Source organism: Ruditapes philippinarum, unplaced genomic scaffold (genome assembly GCF_026571515.1).
Source record: "Ruditapes philippinarum isolate M1 unplaced genomic scaffold, ASM2657151v2 ctg127_1_1_1_1, whole genome shotgun sequence".
Lineage (NCBI taxonomy): Eukaryota > Metazoa > Mollusca > Bivalvia > Venerida > Veneridae > Ruditapes > Ruditapes philippinarum.
This window is the reverse complement of record NW_026863855.1, coordinates 160617-181748: the sequence shown is the minus strand read 5'-3', so window position 1 is coordinate 181748 and position 21132 is coordinate 160617. Positions and strand designations below refer to the sequence as shown.

The following is a 21132-nucleotide window of genomic DNA, read 5'->3' as shown; positions in this document are numbered from 1 at the left end:
CAATTTTTATATCATATGTCTGTCACATCAATATTGGTTAACGCTACAGCCTTGTATATTACCAAACTCTGGTCGTTTTTTTATAAAAAAAAATGTCAAAATGTCTTTTGTAAGAAGCAACTCAATTAAGTCAAACATCTTGGATATGTAAAACGTATGCTAAGTTGATATGGTTATTGTCACAAGATATATTAACTGGAATAGCTTATGACATGTAAAGTATTTTGTTAAAAAAACACTCATTGACATGCTGTTAGGATAATCGTTTTAGGCTTAGCCAAAACAGCTAGTCATTGTCGCTATTGTCAGTTTAGACCAAACATAAACAACTTACAATACATCGCAAACTAGAATAAAAATAAAACTATTGTCCTTTTGATAGGCCAATGATTTATGTTTATATCCTGTATGTTTTTTAAATAATAACAGTTTATTTTAGTTTGTATTTTGATACATATATCAACATGCCTGTGGTTAATTGCTCCTATTCTATTCAAGATAAAAATATATCGACAGCTGATGCCGACAGCTATCTATCTTGTAACATGTTTCAGACAAGTATCGTATGCTTTATCATATTTATCATTCCAAGATTTGAGATGAGCATCAACGATAAACGATGATCTTATTTCGTTTATTGTTTAAAATAAAGTTTTTATAGGACAACGGATACTGATCGAGTATGTGTAATGTAGTGCTATGGGATTACATCATCGATATGAAATGAGTGTTATGAAAATGACGTATTTCTAAGTTATAATTATATTTATAATGTTTTCAGCTCCTAGATTTTCAAAACACTTTTTATGCTCAGTGCGAATATGTAATTAACTTGTAACATGAAATCAAACTTGCTGGAAAGGAAATGATATATTTTAAGAAAGAGCCTTTTAAAATATATTTCAATGTTTCAATATACAGTGTAACTTCTGAAAACTGAACACCGCTGGGACTAGCCAACAAGTTGGGGTGTGTCTCTGTTTTTGTTTTTTTTTTTTTTTTTTTTTTTTTTGGAGTTTTCGGAATTCAGAAGTTCTGAACAAGTAGAAACAATAGCTGTTGTAGTAAGACATGATGAAAAATATAGTAAGCTGGTAAACGTTTACATGTTTTAAAAATGGCAAAATGGCAAAATTTGAGGATCCTTATCTTTTTTAAATGAAATTTCAGATCAAATCAACTATATAATAACTGACTTTCATTGATAGTATTAGTTTATTATCACGTTTATCCTTTTAACATATTCAATACATGTATACTAGTGATACCAGCTTTTGACCAGTAATCTTTTTTTTCTTCACAAGATACTTCTAAATTTTGTAGATTTTACACTTGAAATCAAGGGTTTGACATGCTTGATAGGTTCAAGATAAATGGTCACTGCTTATAAAACTACTCCTTATTGGTGTAATGAAAGTGTACATTTTTTTTTCTTTCATAACATATATAATTGTTTACTATATACATTTGTCAGTATGTAATCTGTACAAATATAATCATCTGAACAATTTTATTTCAGTAGAATTGGTAAGGTGTGATCTTTATCTTACCAACGCTAGATTTGTTTTAAAAGTATAAATTTAAAAAAATATATGATTTGATTAATGCATATACAGATTATTATTTTACAAGCAACATTATTTTTTGTAAGTTATATAAATGTTTTTTTAAATATGAAAAGCCGCAGTTACACGAAGATGCAACGAAATGCGACAAAAATTATATTCTTAGACATATAAACGTTTCAAAAAATGCAGATGCAAGAAAAATATGTGCGTACATTTAATTAAGCTGTGACATAACATTTAAACTAACTAGTTAACTCATGAAACATCAAAGTTATCATTAATTGGTGAGCATTCCAGATTGGAAGTCTAACAAATGGTAACGGTGAATGGGCTTTGTAATAGTTAAATACTGATGTAAATAGTTAGAGTGTTACATATTCAACGACCTGTGATGTAAAAATAAACAAGACATATGATGAAACAATTGTATAGTGTAATAGTGCCACGTCATTTTCATTTTTGTTTGATACTGATGTGCAGTTTTCAGTTAGCTTGATAAAATAGTTCATTACGCACAACGACATAATTATTCTGCAAAGAGAATTTGTAATTTAACACGTGAACACAACACCAACCACTATATATCAGCACATAATTAAAGTGGATGTAATGTAACATACATTTTCTTAAATGTTTAAAGTATAAAACAATACCTATGTTAGCGACAATATCCAGTATTACATTATATAACAGTTAAGACAGCAATATGAATATTCTACGAAATGTATTCAATAGACAAGTATTGTATATAATTACATAAACATATTCCTTTTGCAGTGTTCTCAATACAAATTATATGCATTGATATGTCTGGGGCGAAATTAAATTCATGAATATTGCATATTGTAGACAGCTGATATGATAATGTTGCGAGAAGTTATTTCCTGCGATCACCTTATACGGAATAAACACTGTATCATATCTGACGAGTGTCTATATAATGAAATATAACACTTTCTAGGGCGGTCACTTCGTAGCCTATCTGTATATTTAAGATGCAAAATAAATGGTTTATCGTTTAAAAAAGTCTTTAAAAAGAATAAGGTGAAAAAATACATTTCATCACCGTAAGCAACCTAGGGAATTTTAGTTTACCGGTGTGTTTGATTATAATGAAATATTAGAGATGATTACTTGCGTAAGGGATTTTTTATCCGACAACGATTCAAATATCTCATTTCTTAATCCGTGCACCACTGGTGAATTAATTATGTACTTGAGAACATTATCTACTTAATCGGATTAATTTAAAAAGTCAGAGACCCAAAAACCCAAACGGTAACCCTCGTTTACCACTACTACAAATATCACTACTCATTATTTACTATATCGCCATCAGTTTTCTTTTAATTCTATTAAGAACGTATCATAAACATCTTTCATTATTTTCAAACATTGACAATTTCTAAAACATATATGCACATGAAGTATTAATACTTAATATTAGTTTTAATGAATTGTAGTGCCTTTTACAAAAAATAACTGTCGATATAACCAAGGGGTTAATATGGCTCCCGCTTGTAGGCTAGGGTCTAAATTAAAAATGAGAGCTAGATTCTAACACGAGAGCTAATGCTAGTGGTTCAAAAACGTAATTGTTTTCATCGAACATAAAAAAATTTGAACAATGTTAATGAGATATATGCTTAATGAGGTTCCATCCGCCGGTTTAGGCACTAAATACACTTTCTTTCGCTGTCAAGATCGGACATGTCACCAGTCATACCTTAAAAGGATTAATTTTGCAGCACAAAGTTGTGATAATTTACCATCATGCAATTTCCACGGATTATAAGCCAAGAATAAGTATTATTTTAAGCCAAATGTAAGACACTGTACAGCAGTTAACGATAACCCAAATGTACAGTAACTTGAGACAATATGAAAAGGAGAAGAATGTAGATCTGAAAAGGACTAATACACTAGCAAAGGGTCTGCCTTTTAAGCGGCCAATTTCTGCTGCACCATAGCATACTTGTTTAACAAAAGATATAATGCTATTATTATACCAAATTCCAAATGGAGTGCTTACCTGTTGAGTTCGGACGAATCGACAACTTGAAAATACAACTTGATATATATTGCAACAATTCATTCTTACATTTTGTACATCGCACCTATCAATATAAACAGCTAGCTAGTATAAAGGTGTATAGCTAGACATGTTTTTTAATTATCGGTTCTCTGTGTTCTTTAAAACAAAACGTTATTAATTGTAAACATAACCATTTTCACACTTTAACAAAACATTTCTAATTAAATGTAATACTGCAATAATTAAGAAATGAAGTACAGGCCAATATAAAGTATTATTGTTTTGCGTCCAAGTAAGTAGAATGTCTTTCGTTTAGCAAACCTCTTAACGGATAAATAAACCGCGGTTTATGAGGAGTAGAAGACATGCTAAATTGATGTCTGTATGCAAATGTCTCCGGTTTCTAGATCGAACCAATAAAAGTAAAAACTTGAAACAGATTAATGAATTTTTAAAGCTATGATTTCCTTTTTACAATTATGTGCATCGTATTCAGATAATTGATTAAGATCCCGTTTGATTAAATTTTGCCAGCAATTAAGATGCATCTTCAATGTAAGCATTATTGTGTATTGAATTCGAATTTTATAGTCTGTGAACCAATTATTACGCTGATATTCTAGGACTTTCTCAACAATTTCCTCCGTTTCAAGTAAGTTTTACCATATGCTCGATGTTTTTAATGCAAGCTTTTATATCTCGACTACCCGAGAGGCAAGGAAGGTTATTTTTTAGTTTGTTTAAATCCCTTATTTAAAATCAATCATCTGTGTAATATGATATTATAAACGAATTCTTTTTTACAACTTCATGTATTCTTCTAAAATGACATGGCATATATGCTTTCTGGTTTGTGGCGCTTTACAAATTAAAGGCATACACAAAAATATCTTCGTCTTAGAAACTACACGTGATGAGATTCACCACATTTAAAGCATTCTAAAATTGATAAGCTTTGTAAGATGATCATTCTTAACCTTCTCCTGAAAGTTTTGTTGCTGCTTGCATAATAGTTTTTTATTCCTGTTAAACAGGGGTTAATTTAGACGACATAAGGATGTCCCGTATGAGAACTTGGATCTTTTACTTTGTTTCTTTGGAAATTTCTGTAGGGTAATACGTACACCATGATCTTAAAGTCTAGCAGACTATTTCTCAATGTCATGATGCGCATATAATAGTCCCTCATGATATTGACTTTGTCGCCCCGTACATTAAATCAGAGATGCTATATTTCCGATTCTTAAAGATTGTTCAGTAAGACATTTTTGTTGTGTTTGTAATTTAGTTATTTCTATACGGCTATTTTCTTGTTTGGTGGTTCCAGTATTCCTCACTGGAATACTGTTGAATCACCCTTAGGATATATGGTTTGCCTTTTGACGTCTAATCTGTGATATGAAGGCTTCATAACCTCTGATCCTCTTTCGAAATTCCATTTTATTTAGTTTCCCCCATTGTTTTCTCGTTTTGGGCACACCATTTTTTTTACTTAAGGACCATATGCCGCTTTTAATGGAATGGCTCTTACGTGTTACACTGAAGGTTCCATGATAACCGCCATATGAAATATGATAAACATGATCAACAAGGATAGGCGGCGTTCGATGAACACAACCCCCACACGATTCAGCAACAAGAACCAGCGACAAGGAGCCCAGGAGGACCCTAAACAAAACCAGGACAGGACAAAAGGCAAAGCACATCTGCGAATGTTTCAAAATTCCAAATTGTACAAGTTCATGTTTAATGTTGAATTCTGCTTAAGCCGGTGCTAGGGGGCGTGGACGGTAGTTTGCACTTGACAGCACCGTCTATTAAACATTTTCAATTTTGCCGTGAAGGGCTTTCTTTTGGGATTCTTATTTTCTCTTTTTCTAAACGTGTTTTACGTTAACTTTGGAAACCTGATAAACGACATTATTTTAAAAAATGGTATAATGAAACTTACATTATTTATCATAAACCGTTTTATGCCTATCGCGTATGACGAAAAATTGCAAGTAATCAAATTTTTGAAGTTAGAGTCTTTTCAAAACGTTCTCGGAAGAGCATTGACCTATTTACCACATCGGCATCAAACCTCACTACATATTTAATCTCAAAAAAAAGCAATAACTGTCAGCAAAATTTCCAACTCTTTGAAAACGTTTGTGTGTATTTAGATCTACTGTAGTGAACAAAAAAAAGGATCAATACTTCTTATTGCAACTAAGGGTTGAAAGTATATGTAATTCAATACGTTTCTTTAGACATAATTCTAAATTCATAGATATAGTCACAAATAATTTTCTGCTTTCATCTCAAATTACTCTCAGCAAGATGTCTCCTTTATTTCAAATTTTCCTTGAAGATCATTACATTTATTGCAAGGTCGAGAAAGAAACTATAACCGTAAAATATTGAAGACATAGTTGTCATAGTAACATCACATGCTACATTTACTATCTTGCAGAGTAGGACTCTACGACTGTGAAATGATCACTTTATGATAATAAATGGCAATTAAGATAATTAAAGATTAAAGCTAGATCACATGCGTCATTACTTAGCACGTGCACCTATTACATTTTCTTTATCAGTGGTTTTAAAAAATATCAACGAAAGGCGCACATGGCATTTCTAAAATAAAATTTAATAATTACTTATTCTAATCTATATCAGCCTAGGTTTCAGAGACAAAATATTAAACAGTAACTATTGCATTATATTTGCAGCTATAAAAGCTGTGTAAAATAATTAGCCGTTATAAGTTATTGTGAGAAAAATTATCACGTGGTTGAATAAACAATTTATTATATCTTTTAATGTGTACATACAATATTCATATAGTTTACAAATTACTAGTGTTTATAAAATTTACTTATAAATAAACCAACTGCTGCACTCAAATATTGTCAGAACAGAACATAATTCTATCTTAATACTAATTGCATGTGCGCGAAAAAATGTTTATATCAATCTATCGGGTACCAGAATAGCAAGCTTTTCTTGTTTGGAAATTGGTGATAATCAAATTTGAAATTTTACAGAAATCCATAATATGCACATATTTACAAAAAATTAAAATTCCATTTTCAAGATCATAATCTGCTGTAAAGTCTTTATAAATTTTGTTTTCTGTTTTCACTACATTGCTCCTTTTTCTTGTGAGTGACTCAGTTGAGTTGAATTATTGAAGGATTTCGAATGTTGTGTTTTAGGCTTTTGAACCTCGGTTGAATGATTGTACAATTCAATTAAGGCATGTATTAAACTCATACAGTTACTTGCTTTTTCCATTTACTGATAAGGAGCACACGAAGTGTAGTGTACCAACCTTCATGCCAATCTCTGTTGTTTCTTTAACAATAACAAGCATCAATAGTCACTCTTATATTCATGAGGGAACTCAACACATTTTATTGAATGTAAATATACAGTTACAATATTGCGGCACAATGCAACCGACATTAAAATGTAAACAACACGGATACATGCAAAAGCCATTGATTGAAATTTGAAAAATATGTTTTCTTCGGTTTCAGCATTCTAAAGGATTTGAAAATGTCAAACCTGTGTTAAAGACCATATCTAGTTAAAGACAACCATTAATTTATATGTTTTCTGTCATTGCATTCTTTTTAAAGTGGCTTTTGTTCTCGGGCTTGACTACAGACAAATCTTTTTTTCTTTTTTTTAAAGTAGCAAAATCTTTAAATTTGTTCTTTTGTGTTGAGGCATAAATTAAAGTTAAAGTGATGAAGTTTTTTTACGGAAATTAAGATAATATTATGTTTACATTTTGCTCCTTTTGAACAATTACATGTATGTTGCAGTCAACAAGATTGTATTTGTAGTGAGTAAATAAAGTGAGTAAACAGTTTTTTCCAATTATATCTTTATTAATTATGCAGTAAAACGATTTCATTATTTCGAAAGTTAATTTGACTGACTATTTTGAGACGACACAACTGACATGCACTTAAATCTTCAACGGCAGCATAAACAAACCTTTTCCCTGAAATTAACAATCGGGTAATGTTAATATAATTGAAATAATCTTAATAGTATTTCTTTCTTAAAGGTTACGGAAAAATTGAGTCAGTTTAATTGTCAATACTGTAAACAGCTCTGCTTGTATATTAAACACTTAGTACCCAAATAACACAGGTCTGTTTGTAAGAAATACAAAAATAAAGGAATCTAAAGTAAATAAAATCATGTTAAATTATTCCAAGGGTAATAAGCTAACAGCTACGTTTTCACTAAGATTGTGTACGAATACTTTATTTGATTGGCTGTTTGGTTAGTTTAGTTAACACCTTTTTTGGTCATACCTCGGTTGACGGTCCATTACATCGGATTAACTTGATAACTAACTAGAAATGTGGCCAAATAAGAATTGTTCATAGATCCTAAATCACCGTTGATAGACAAAAGACTATTAGACTCAGCGAAATGAAGGTAAAACATATCATCTAAATGTTTAAAACATAATATGGTTATTTTTGTAGTTCTTAAATTATCAATCGAAGTACAATTTAATTGTTTCAATCTGTATTCGACAAATTTTAAAACATTACGTCTTATGCCACTGACATTTGAATAAAAGCTGAAGGCCAGTCATGGCAAAGCTATGATAAGAAAACGTGAATTTAATAATTGAAATCACGATCTTAAATTCAAAGTTATGTATTATAATTAAAAATATGACTCGAGGCAAGGTTTTTCTTTTTGATATTTTATACACAAAAGAAGTACTATTAATCATTGGAATGATAATCAGTGTGGCCGCCTTTGATTCTTGTCTAATTTCCGCACGAGCATTTACATACGTAGAAAACTATGATATGCAATTGTCTTGATCTTCTTCTTTTTCATCCTGAATAAAGCTTAACTATTAAGAAATAAAAATAGTTTAACTTTAAAATAATCATTTTTATTATGGACTCGAAAAAGACTGGTGTAGGGATACGGTTGATTTTCATTTTACGAGACATATCAACCATCTGTTATAGTATACAGAAGGTATAAATACCAAGTGCCGGTTACACACGTTCTTTATTAGATCATGAATACTACATAACACATACGTCTAATCTCTTTATTCCCTTACACACCACCATAATGCTAACCTAAATAATGTTCCAAAAATGAGCAAATCGTTTTGCCAAATCACAGTGAAATGGTCTGAACGACTATGTTAGAATATAGGGCGACTTTTGGGGAAAACGCAGAACAACTGCTTTCATTACACTACTTGTCAATTCTGTTCTCTTGGGAACTTAAGCATTATTAAAAACATATTCTTATAATGTCAATTTCCGACTTTTCTTGTTTTAATTGCCTAGTTTCATCATATGTTATATAATACCAGGTTTGTTTACAGCTTAACACCATCATCACGTGACCACTTGATAATTTTCTTAACAATTGTGTTAAGTAATTTAAAAGAATTTTTGTTTGTTTTGGGTTTTACGTCACATCGACACAGTAAAGGTCATATCGCGGCGTTCCAGCTTTACTGGTGGAGGAAGACCTCAGGTGCCCTTCCGTGCATTATTTCAGCCGCGAACGGGCACCTGAGTAGAACCACCGATTAGCTTAGCTAGCTGGATAGCTTCCTCCCATGAAAGAATTCAAAGTCCCTGTCGGGATTCGAACCAACAGCGATGAGGGGCAAATTTAAAAGATAAAAGTAGGATTTTAGGTATACCATAAGAACATTTTGAATAAAATAAATAAATAAAGTTGAAATATCTAGTATACTACTACTTATCGTTATAGAGTCGCTCACAGTATAATTATATTATACGTTACATCTGCAAAATAATCTAACAAATATGCAGAAAGTGTTTTCGTATTGTAGGATATTATGGAGCACAAATGGCTTTTAGCAACTGCAAATGTAGTTTTGTTTTATCATTGAAAGCCTTGCATTGTTTAACATAAAAGTTGGTAAAAACGAAATATTATCCTCTTGATACATGTAATACTTTTAACGCTTATTTACTCTTATTAATATATTAATTGCTTTTTTACATACCCGACGTATCAGCATGTGGCACGTAAGTAGGGCATGAGAAATATGTTCTTGTTCCAGCTTCCGTATCGCCAAAACATGAATAACCGTCCCAAGTCCTTGGGCAATAGCTTGATTCTGACCGATTGCTCTTTGCTGTACTAAGCTGCATTTCGCAGCAGGACATTGCAGCGTTACAGCAATCAGTCCATCTCCTACAATCCTCTTCTGTTAATGATTCACAAATTAGTCTTTTGGATGGCTCATCGTTAACATCAGCTATCACAGAGAAATTGTTTGAGTATAATTCACTATTACTTGTAGGTACCAAAGTCCATGGTTGCTGAGAATGCGGTTGAAGATGGTTTCCGGTATAGAAAAGGTATTTGTAACACATTGAGCATGAAAACAGTGTGAAATAAGTAACTGGTAGTTGTAGATAGCGGTCACGACAAACGGCTTCCATTTTGCTAATTTTATGCCCTTACATGTTAATTAAGAAACAAAATTCAACATAGTAAATCCAATAGTAAAAATGACTGAAACGTAATTATTTAACAAAATAAACCTAGTTGGTTCAGTCAAACTCAAGCAAATATTTGTTATCTAAAACGTAATATTTAAACTTCAGTAGTATAAATCTGAAACTGATAGTTTATATTCCAATTTCTTATTTACTCAGACACTACATTACACTTTTTATCTCTTAAAAGGGATTTATTTTCCAATAAGATGTTAATTAAATTTTAAATTGAGAAGCAACGCAGCATCTTCATGATGCATGTCTTACTTGATTTAAACTTGTTTGGAATGTACCTTCCTTTCCCTATATTATTTCTACTCCCATTACTCACTCAGTCGATATCGTAAAATATTTACACGACACACTGTTTGAATTGACTGCTTAAATATGAAAACATCCGGCTTCGTTTTAATTATTTAAATTTCGAATTTATCAAAGAGGAAACATAGTTACACTTATTTTTTATATAAATTATGAACAACACGTTTTGATTGAAAAATAAATCCTCATGGGCTTTTAATTTTCCTCCATCCAATTTGTGAATGAAATTGCTTATTCGTTAATATTTTGCTATATGTTTCCATTGTTTTCTCTAATCACCACTTTTTTGCACACTTAACAATTTTAAAGATAATGTTTTATTTTGTTATTTAAACTCTTTTTTCCGTTTTGATAGCATGCATACTAATGACGATATGGTAAAATTCACCTGAATAAAAGGGAATAATTCTCCAATAAGGCGACTGCAATTCAATTCATTTATAGCCGTGACTGTAGATGTTTAAACCGATATTTTCATCCCGTATAAACTATATCGTTTCATAATGCGTGTGGTTTAACATAAAGTTTCAAATTTTGCATATTTAAAAACATTTTAGTTTAGTTTTATTAATTATGAAGAATATACGCAGTAAGCTATATATTATGTTTTTAGTTTTTAACTAAATGCCTTTAACAAAATATTGAAACGGTTAAACTGTATTACCAAAAGCTACTTAGACCACCATTTTCATTTTCACAAAATTTACTTACACAAAACTCTCTTCTTCTCCATTCTTGTAAGTTTACAGTCTTCATACATTTTATTATATTCTCATGCAACAAACTTTGTTCCCATTTTTTATCTTTCTATTTCACATCTAGCAGAAAATGGATTTTAGACCTAAAGACAAAATTACCCACATTTAGCTTGTGGATTGAATAATAAGTATTTATCGGATAACGGTAAGTCTGTTTAGAACACCCCTAATCACATGTAATTCCAAAATGAAGTTAATGCGATAACAAAATAATGCAGTCGTCATGTTCTAGAAATAAGTAACTTAGTTTTAGATACTTATTTACGAACATTTTACGTCGACTCGGTTCGCGTCTATAAAAGTGCACCTGTTTCTGGATTTACTAAATTTGAGGTTAAATTCATTCACGTAAAGCAGTCAAACTACTGTTGATTAGATGATGAAAAGTCGTCAGCAAGGAATAATCACGTAAACATTTTCGATGCAACATATTTAACCTAGCAGAAAACTTAGTCTTATATTTTTATTTTATAACTTATGTCCGTGTATGTGTTATTGTGACTGTTTTTTTAACGTAAAATATGTCATGCAGATAAATATTTCAGTTGTAAAACACCAAATTATACGATGTTCACTTGAAATCAGAAAAAAAATGTTGTTGTTTTGTTGTAACAATATTCATAAATGGATAATCCATTCATATAGACCGTCAAAATAATTTATCAACACTAGTTATCTAAAATTAGATATCTGACCCACCACATATAAGATAATCTGTCAATAAAAATCTTTTACTACAATCAATATAACAGTGAAAAATCTCAAAAAACAACTTCCTATTGATATGTTATGTCTGATATTTTATATTCGTAATCATAACTTTTGCCATTATCTAGTAATAATACATTATATGGTTAACACTGTTTTCACTATATCGGATAAAACTTGATTGTATTTTACTGAAATAGAAATACGATGCAATTATCAAAGATAGACAGGTAATAACGTATTTTTACACAGCAATTTATATTTGTTACTAAAGTTTACTGCATTGATTTTCTATAACAAAAATATAATAGGGCTTTTATAGTTAACACTGATAATGCTATGGCGCCTTCCTATCGAGATTTCAAACTTAAACACACAATAAACCGCACTGCCGAGAGCATGAAACTCAATTTTGCATAGCGTCAATTATAATGTATTTGGTGGCAAAATCTAAAATAGTGACTCTCAGTAGGTTTTAGTCATGTAAATGGTGGAGTTTTAAATGGTATAAAACTAAAATTAATGATTAATACATTTGTATATTTCGTATGATTTTATTTAAAAGCAAAATTATAGCAAGAACATTTCTTCGGCAAAAGAAAACAAAACACTGTTGTTACACACGAATATACTATTTAAGCCAAAGGGCTCACAATTAATAACATATCAATATAATTAGAAGACATATCTCATATACAACATGTCGTTACTTTCGTAATTGCAACATTCTGCAAATAGTGTAAGTAAAATAATGTAAATTAATATATGAGAGCTTTAAGATTGAAATGAAATTTAGTTCGACTATGAACATCCAAAGTGTTTTTAAAGATAGTTGTGTCCAGTGTAAGTATATGAAAATGAAAGGTACATACATTTTGCGAAATATTTATTTATAGATTCCTGGGTTATTTCAAAAAATTTAACTAGGAAAATTAAAGAGAACTTGCATCATAAGCATTTATGGAACCTTTCTTTTCATTTTAGATAAAAGCTGAATTAGCTATATGAGCATTATACTAGAAATTTGATATACATGTATACAAGTTTCGTGCAAAATGATACTCGTTTAATTGTGTTTTTTGTTCTATATTACTTTTTATCAATGTCAAACATTCAAAAGGATCTACTATCCAAACACGTTTATTGCAAACAAAGTTAAAGAATATCTTGATTATATTCCACGTAAAATAATCAGATATCTGTTAAAGTGAATCAATTTTCCCAATGACTGATAAGTCTGGCTTCATCAATATTGCACAATTTGAATATTTACATTAAATAAAAATCTGAAGAAAGTGTGATCCCTCGGAATCATTAATCAAAACAAAATTACGCGAAGTCTGGTCTTTCATTTTCTACTATAAATGGGTAACAATTAAGTCACATATGAGCACGTTATACATCTAAAACAATACCAAACATGAAAGTTCTTCGCTCCACTGTTTTAGTTTACCTTGTGAAACATTGGGCTATTTGCTTTGTCTTGCCATTATAAATTAACTTAAACTTACCTGCTTAAGCATTTGCAACCAGTACAGAGCCTGAAATGACTGCGCATCCGAACAATCAAAGCAATCTCTATATATTGGAAGGTCATGTTTGTATTGAAATTCCTAAAAAGTTGAATGGATTGGTCCAAATTAAAAGTTAGGAGAAAAAAGTCGCCCCGTATATTCAATCAGAGATGTTATATTCCCGATCCTTAAAGATAGTTCAGCACGACATTTTTGTCTAATTAAAAATATCAAGATTTACTTTTGTTCTTAGCAAATTTAGAATAATGAATTTCTGTTTTTTATCTGTTTTTTTAGTTAAATGTTTCTACACAAATGGATCGGATACAAATGGGAAGAGCTGTACCTGTTTTATGAATTTAAGTGTATTTTTTGGCAATATACCACCCGTGATTCCAAATTACAAGGATTTATAATTCTGAACAGAATTTCTCTATCTTGTTAAGTATCGTTAGCTGTATTTTTCCTTAAATTAAAAAGTTTCCTTTTTGTCTTAATGTTTTTGCAGCTGATAACGAACTTTTGTTTTCGTTTTTGTTTAAATAAAATGGACTTATCCGATACAGACGATGATAGCGTTTAAATTTAAAACCGATTTATCATAAATTGTGCATTCTGAGTATCACATATTGTTGTTGTTTGGGTTTTTTAACGAATATTTAAATGATAATATTGAAACACTTATGATTATAAGCTACCATATTATTATACTCCTTAACATATTTTATATATTGTTGTATTTTTGCGTGTCATTAAGTAATTTCAATTTTAAGTTATTTAAGTGAGGTATAAATGTACATACAATTCTCTAAACTAGTCAAAATTTGTTTTATTTATCTTTTTTTTCTCATTATTTTTTAATTTATTTTCTTTTAATTCTTTTTCATTATAATACATATTTTCTTATTTTTTGATTATTTTTTATTCTATTTTTATGTGTAAACTATGTGCTTTTAGGTGCTATGATTGTGTTTACTGCATTTTATTGTGGAACAGACACCTGTCATGAATATGAATTTAAAAAAATGTCAGCCATGTTCAGTCAATACATCTTGTTGAAGTGTTTCAAAACAAAACGTAATATTCATACACGTTCAACATACCTTTTTACTCCCTGCATTTTGTGTTTGGTAAACAAACTTGTTTTTAGGGCAAATTAAAAATTGATTTAGAATGCACGGGTAGTAAATACAATATTTTCCATGTTGTTGTGATTTCATGTTTACTGCAGTGACATAATGTTTACAATTCTTTATGACAGAGAGTCCAATGAATTTGCATTCAATAATACGAAGAGGCCAGACAATTGGTTTGTTTTTACAACAAATAAACATTTAATGTTTGCATGTAACTCTCAATAATATCGTTATTTTTATAACCGTACCAGAAACAAGACAAATAATCATCATGCTAAGCGCACCTGGCAACAAAACTATCGTCCTTGCTTATAGATTTTAAATATTCTTTTTGGAAAGCATTTATTGTCTTTAAAATGTGACACAGTGGAAATTACTCTGATATTTTACGGGTTTTCTACCATAATATTTGCTTAAAACATGCCAATAAATACCATACCTTGAGAGAAGAATATATGTTCACACGTACATGAACTATATCTCTAAAAACATACCAGAATTATAAATTCTAAAACCAGAATACCTTCCTCTTCTACTCCGCGCATGAGCTATTCAATTTTTTTAAATATTCGTGAAGTTACACCATTCTTTCAATTACCGATTACATTTGGCTATATATTTTATACACTCTGATCTTTGTTCTTAATATTTTTTTTTAAATCAAGTAAAATAAATGTAGATTTTACTTCATGAGCATCAAAAAATTCATAACACTGTAATTTAAAGATAAGTACTCCAAAGCTGTTAAAAATAAAAATATATAAAAAATAATAAAATGGTGTTCAAATCAACTCACGAGCTTTATGATGCAATAAACCAACCGTTGCACTCAAATATTGTCAGAACAGAACACAATTATATCTTTATAGTAATTACATGTGCGCGAAACGTATATCAATCTAACGGATACCAAAATAGCAAGTTATTCTTCTCGGGAAAGTGGTAATAATCAAATAGTATAGCTTACAGAACTCCGTAATATGCATATATTTAAAACATTAAAATGCCATTTTCAAAAACATAATCTGTAAAAACAATCTAATTTAAAAAATTTAAAAAAAAATCTGTTTTAACTACAATGTTTCTTTTTCTTGTGAAGAACAAGTTTTTTTTATTATTATTATTGAGTTGATCTATGCAAGGATTTCTCTCTAGGTAGTATGATGACATTGTGCAATACAATAAAGGCAAGTAGTAAACACATAAAGTTACTATTTTTCCCGATTTACTGATAAGGAACGGAGGAAGTGTAATATATCAACCTTCATGTCAATCACTGTTGTTTCAAGCACAAAAACAGGCATCAATAGTCACTGTTGTATTTATGAGGAACATAACACATTGCATTGAAAGTAAATATGATTACAGTTTCAATATTGCGTCACAATGCAACCGACAGTGAAATGTCAACAAGGATACGTGCAAAAGCCACCGATTGCAAAATTTAAAATAATGTTTTCGTCGGTTCTAATTTTTTTAAGGATGAATAAATGTCAAACCTTTGTTGAAGACCACGTTCAATTAACGACAACACTTTATGTATTAAAATCAACAGAGTAGCTTCCAAATAATAGAAAATAAATTTCTTTCTTTTAGGTGGTTTTGTACCTAGGTTTGACTACAGGGAAAAATTGACAGAGAAATATAAGAACAGAGAAATGATATACCTGTGCATCTGTATATATCTATAACATATTGTGATTCCATGTTGTTATTTACTGTTAACTTCATTTGTAAAACAATGCAATTATTCATATTTTCGGTTTGAAAACATATGTAAACAGACAAATTTGATATTTGACTAATTTCTAGTCGCAAACATTTTTGTTCGTTTGCGATAAGGCATTAATTACAGTTAAAGTGATAAAGTATTTTGCATGGAAGTTAAAAAAAAACTATGTTGTTTACATTTTGCACCTTTTTACATAACTATGTCGCAGTCAACGTCATTTTCTTTGTAGTGAGTAAACAGTGTTTGCCTAATTATGTCTTTATATGTTATGCAAGAAAACAATTTCATTATTCCACTTAATTTGACTGAGTACTTTAAGACGACAAAACTGACATGCACTTAAATCTTCAACAGCAGCGTAAACATATCTTTTCCCGAAATTAACAATCGGGTAATGTTAATAAAACTGAAATAATCCTAATAGCATTTCTTCCTTAAAGATTAAGGAGAAATTGAGTTAGTTTAATTGCCAAAAGGTTAAACAGCTTGTATGTGTATTCAAACACTTACCCAAATAACAAAGGTGTATTAGTAAGGAATACAACAAAAAGGTATAAAGAAAATACAATCAGGTTATACTATACCAAGGGTTATTAACCAACAATTTCATTTTCACTAAGATTGTGTACGCATATTCGATTTGATAAGCTGTTTAGTTGGGTAAAACATTTGCGGGTCATACAGACGGTCCACTGCAACGAATTTACTGGATAACTCACCAGCAATCACCAATGTCGCGCATGTGGCCGACTTCGAGTTGAAGATAGTCCTTGAATCACCGTGGAGGGACAAATGACTGCGAGACTCAGTGAAATCAAGGTAAAACTTATTATCATCTAAATGTTTAAAACTGTAATGAATATCTTAGTAGTTCTTTAATTATCAATCGAAGTATCAATGATATTTGTTTTAACATGCATTCGGCAACCTTGAAACAAATAATGTCTTATGCACTGACGTTTGAACTAAAGTTTTGTTATATAGTTGACATTATGTTCTGAGGCAAGGTTCTTCTTTTTTATATTTTATACGAAAAAGAAGTACTTGAAATCAAAGCAGCTATAATTGAGTGTGGCGGCCTTTGATTGATGTCTTATTATCTCCAATACATTCACATGCATAAAGGAAATATGATATCAGCCCTCTTGGTTTATTTCACCATGAATAAATTTAGCTATTAAGAAATTAAAATAATCCATCTTTAAACTCTTCATATTTATTATTGACTGATGTAAGACTGGTGTAAAGATACGTGTTGATTTTCATTTTACGAGATATAACAGCCATCTGCTATAGAATGGAGGAGGTATAAATACCAGGTGACGGTTATACACTTTCTTAATTAGATCATGAATATTACATAACGCAGACGTCTTATCTCTTTATTCGATTAAAACACACCATAATTCTTACTCAAAGTATATTCGAAAAATGAGGAAGATCGTTCTGCTACATAACGGTGAACATGACTAAACGGCTACGTTATGATATATGACGACTAAGAGGTAAAACGCAGAACAACTGCTTTCATTACACTACTTGCCATTCAGTTTTCTTGGGAAATTTAGCATTATTAAAAACTTGTACTTAAAGTGTGGATTTCAGTCTATTTTTGCTTTTATTGTGTATTTAATCATATGTTATTAAATAACCTTGTTAGGTTTGTTCCAGCTAACCGCCATCATCACGTGACCACTTAAAACTGTTCTTAATAAACTAGCTCGTATGTAAAAAAAATTCGAATACCAATCTTTTAAATAAAAAGTGTGTAGACGGTTGCTTGCAATTACCAATACCATTCATGAGCAGGCTCAATCAAACGGAGTCTGCAACGTATTTAATTTTGCTGTATTGAGCTATCTATGGGATTCCGTTTTTCTCTCTTTTTATTTAAAAATAAATTTCCGCTGACAGACGTGATCCGTTATTGATGAATATTTTCTATTTCTAATTTCAATCAATGTATTGTTGTGTAAAGTTAAGATAAAAATTAAGATTTTTCTGTGTACATGTACCATGAGAACTGATAAAATAGATTAATAAGTATACAAATAAAGATTGAATATCTAATATCCTACCAGTTCTCGTTATGTTTGCACAGTATAATTATACTAAACCTTACATCTTCAAAATGATCAACAGACAGGAAGAATGTTTTCTTATTTTAGGACATTGTAGATCACAAATTGTTTTTAGCAAATGCAAATGTACTTTTGTTTTATAATTGATAGTTCTGCATTCTTTTAAATAATAGTTGATAATAACGCTATATACTTATCTTTTTTATAATACTTTTACGTTTATTTGCTCCTATAAATATAATTGTTATTTTACATACCCGAGGTATCAGAATGTGGCACGAAACTAGGACATGAGAAATAGGTTCTAGTTCCGGCTTCCGTATCTCCAAAACATGAATAACCGTCCCAAGTCCTCGGACAATAGCTTGATTCTGACCGATTGCTCGTTGGTGTACTAAGTTGCATTGCGCAGCAGGACATTGCAGCGTTACAACAATCGGTCCATCGCGTACAATCGTCCTCTGTCAATGAATCACAAATTTGACTTTTGGATGGCTCATCGTTAACATCAGCTATCACAGAGAAGTTTTTTGAGTATAATTCACTATTACTTGTAGGTACCAAAGTCCATGGTTGCTGAGAATGCGGTTGAAGATGGTTTCCAGTATAGAAAAGGTATTTGTAACACATTGAACATGACAGCAGTCTGAAATAAGTTACTGGTAGCTTCAGATAGCGGTCACGACAAACGGCTTCCATTTTGTTAATTTTGTGCCCTTACATGTTAGTTAAGAAACGAAATTACACAAAGTAAATCCAATGAAACGTTTTTATGTAACAAAATATAACCCAGTTGGTTCAGTCAAACTAAACGATATCTTTTGTTATCATAAATGTTAACTTTAAACTTCACTAAAACTGAGAGTTTATATTCTTATTTGTCATTTACTCAGACACTACAATACACCTTTTATATCTTTAAAGAGATGTATATACCATAAGATATTAATTACATTTTAAATTGCGAAGCAACGCAGCATCATTATGATGCATTTCTTACTTGATTTACACTTGTTTGGAATGTACCTTCCTTTCCCTATATTCTCTCTACTCCCATTATTAACTCAGTCGCTATCTTAAAATATTTATACGAGACACTGTTTGAATTGACAGTTAATGTAAATGCTATAATATGACAACATCCGGCTTCGTTTGAATTATTTATACTTTGAATTTTTCAAAGAGAAAACAGGCTTACAATGATTTTTATATAAACTTAGAACAAGATGTTATTATTGAAAAATCAGTCCTCATGGGTTTTTAATTTTCCAACATCCAATTTTGAATGAAATCACTTATAAATTTATAGTTCGCTATATTTATCCAATTTCACTCTCATCACCACTTTTTGCAAACTTATCCATTTTAAAGATAATGTTTTATTTTGTTATTTAAACTCTGTTTTCCGTTTTGATAGCATGCATACTAATGGCGATATGGTTAAATTCACCTGAATAAAAGGGAATAATTCTCCAATAAGGCGACTGCAATATATAATTCATTTATAGCCGTGATTGTAGATGTTAAAACCAATATTTTCATCCCGTATTAACTACATAATGCGTGTGGTTTAACATGAAGTATCAAATTTTGCCTTTTTTTAAACATTTTAGTTTAGTTTTATTTATTATGTAGTTACGCAGTAAGCTATATCTTATGTTTTAGTATGTAACTAAATGTCACTGACAAAATATTGAAACGGTTAAACTGTATTTATTTACCAAAATCTACTTAAACCGCATTTGTTTTTCTTTTCAAAACATTTACTTACACAAAACTCGATTCTTATCCATTCTTGTAAGTCTACAGTCTTCATACATTTCATTATATTCTCATGCAACATTTTTTTCCATGTTTTATCTTTCTTTTTCACATCTCGTACAAAATTGATTTTATAAACTTACTTACCAACAAAGCTGTCCACATTTAGCTTTTAGATTGAATAATAAGTATTAATCGGATAACGGTAAGTCTGTTTAGGACATCCCAAATCACATGTAATTCCGAAATGAAGCTAATGCGATAACAAGGTAATGACGTTCTTATGTTTTTTAGAAATAAGTAACTTAGTTTTAGATACTTATTAACTTATATTTTATGTCGACTCTGTTCGCGTCTATATAAGTGCATCTGTTTCTGGATTTCCTAAATTTGAGGTTAAATCCAGTCACGTAAACCAGTTAAACTACTGTTGATTAGATAATAAAAAAATTGTCAGCAAGGACTTATCACGGAGACATTTTCGATTCAAAATATTTAATCAAGCAGACATTTTAGTCTTATATTTTTATTTTATAAATTGTGTTCGTGTATTTGTAATTGTAACTGTTTTTGTAAGGTCATATATGTCATGCACATAAATATTTCAGTTGTAAAACACCCAATTATACGATGTTTACTGGAAATCAGACACAAAAATTGTTGTTTTGTTGTAACAATAGATATAAATGGATAATTCATTCATATAGACCGTCAAAATTTATCAACACTAATTATCTAGAATTAGATATCTGACCCACCACATATAAGATAACCTGTCAATAAAAATATTTTACTACATTATAACAGTGATAAAATCTCAAAGATAAACTTCCTATTGATTTGGTATGTCTGATATTTTATATTAATGTTCATGGTTTTTGCCATTATCTAGTAATAATACATTATATGTTTAACACTGTTTTCACTATATCGGATAAAACTTGATTGTATTTTACTGAAATAGAAATACGATGCAATTATCAAAGAAAGA

The 21132-nt window shown here is 30.3% G+C and overlaps 1 protein-coding gene across 5 annotated transcripts in view; it reads right to left on the bottom strand.

Annotated features, from left to right (window-relative positions):
- Positions 1-21132, bottom strand: part of LOC132723536 (calcitonin gene-related peptide type 1 receptor-like) — a 131845-nt gene that overhangs the window by 83347 nt on the left and 27366 nt on the right. The window contains exon 1 of one of the 5 annotated variants that reach the window (XM_060708272.1): positions 18638-19770. The exons of 3 other annotated variants lie outside the window; for them this stretch is intronic. In XM_060708272.1, the coding sequence (XP_060564255.1) occupies positions 18638-19079 (442 nt within the window). In that variant the 5' untranslated portion in view covers positions 19080-19770. Of the gene's footprint in view, positions 1-9631; positions 10785-18637; positions 19771-21132 lie in introns of those variants that run through there. One more of the 5 variants, XM_060708268.1, reaches the window with a different exon arrangement.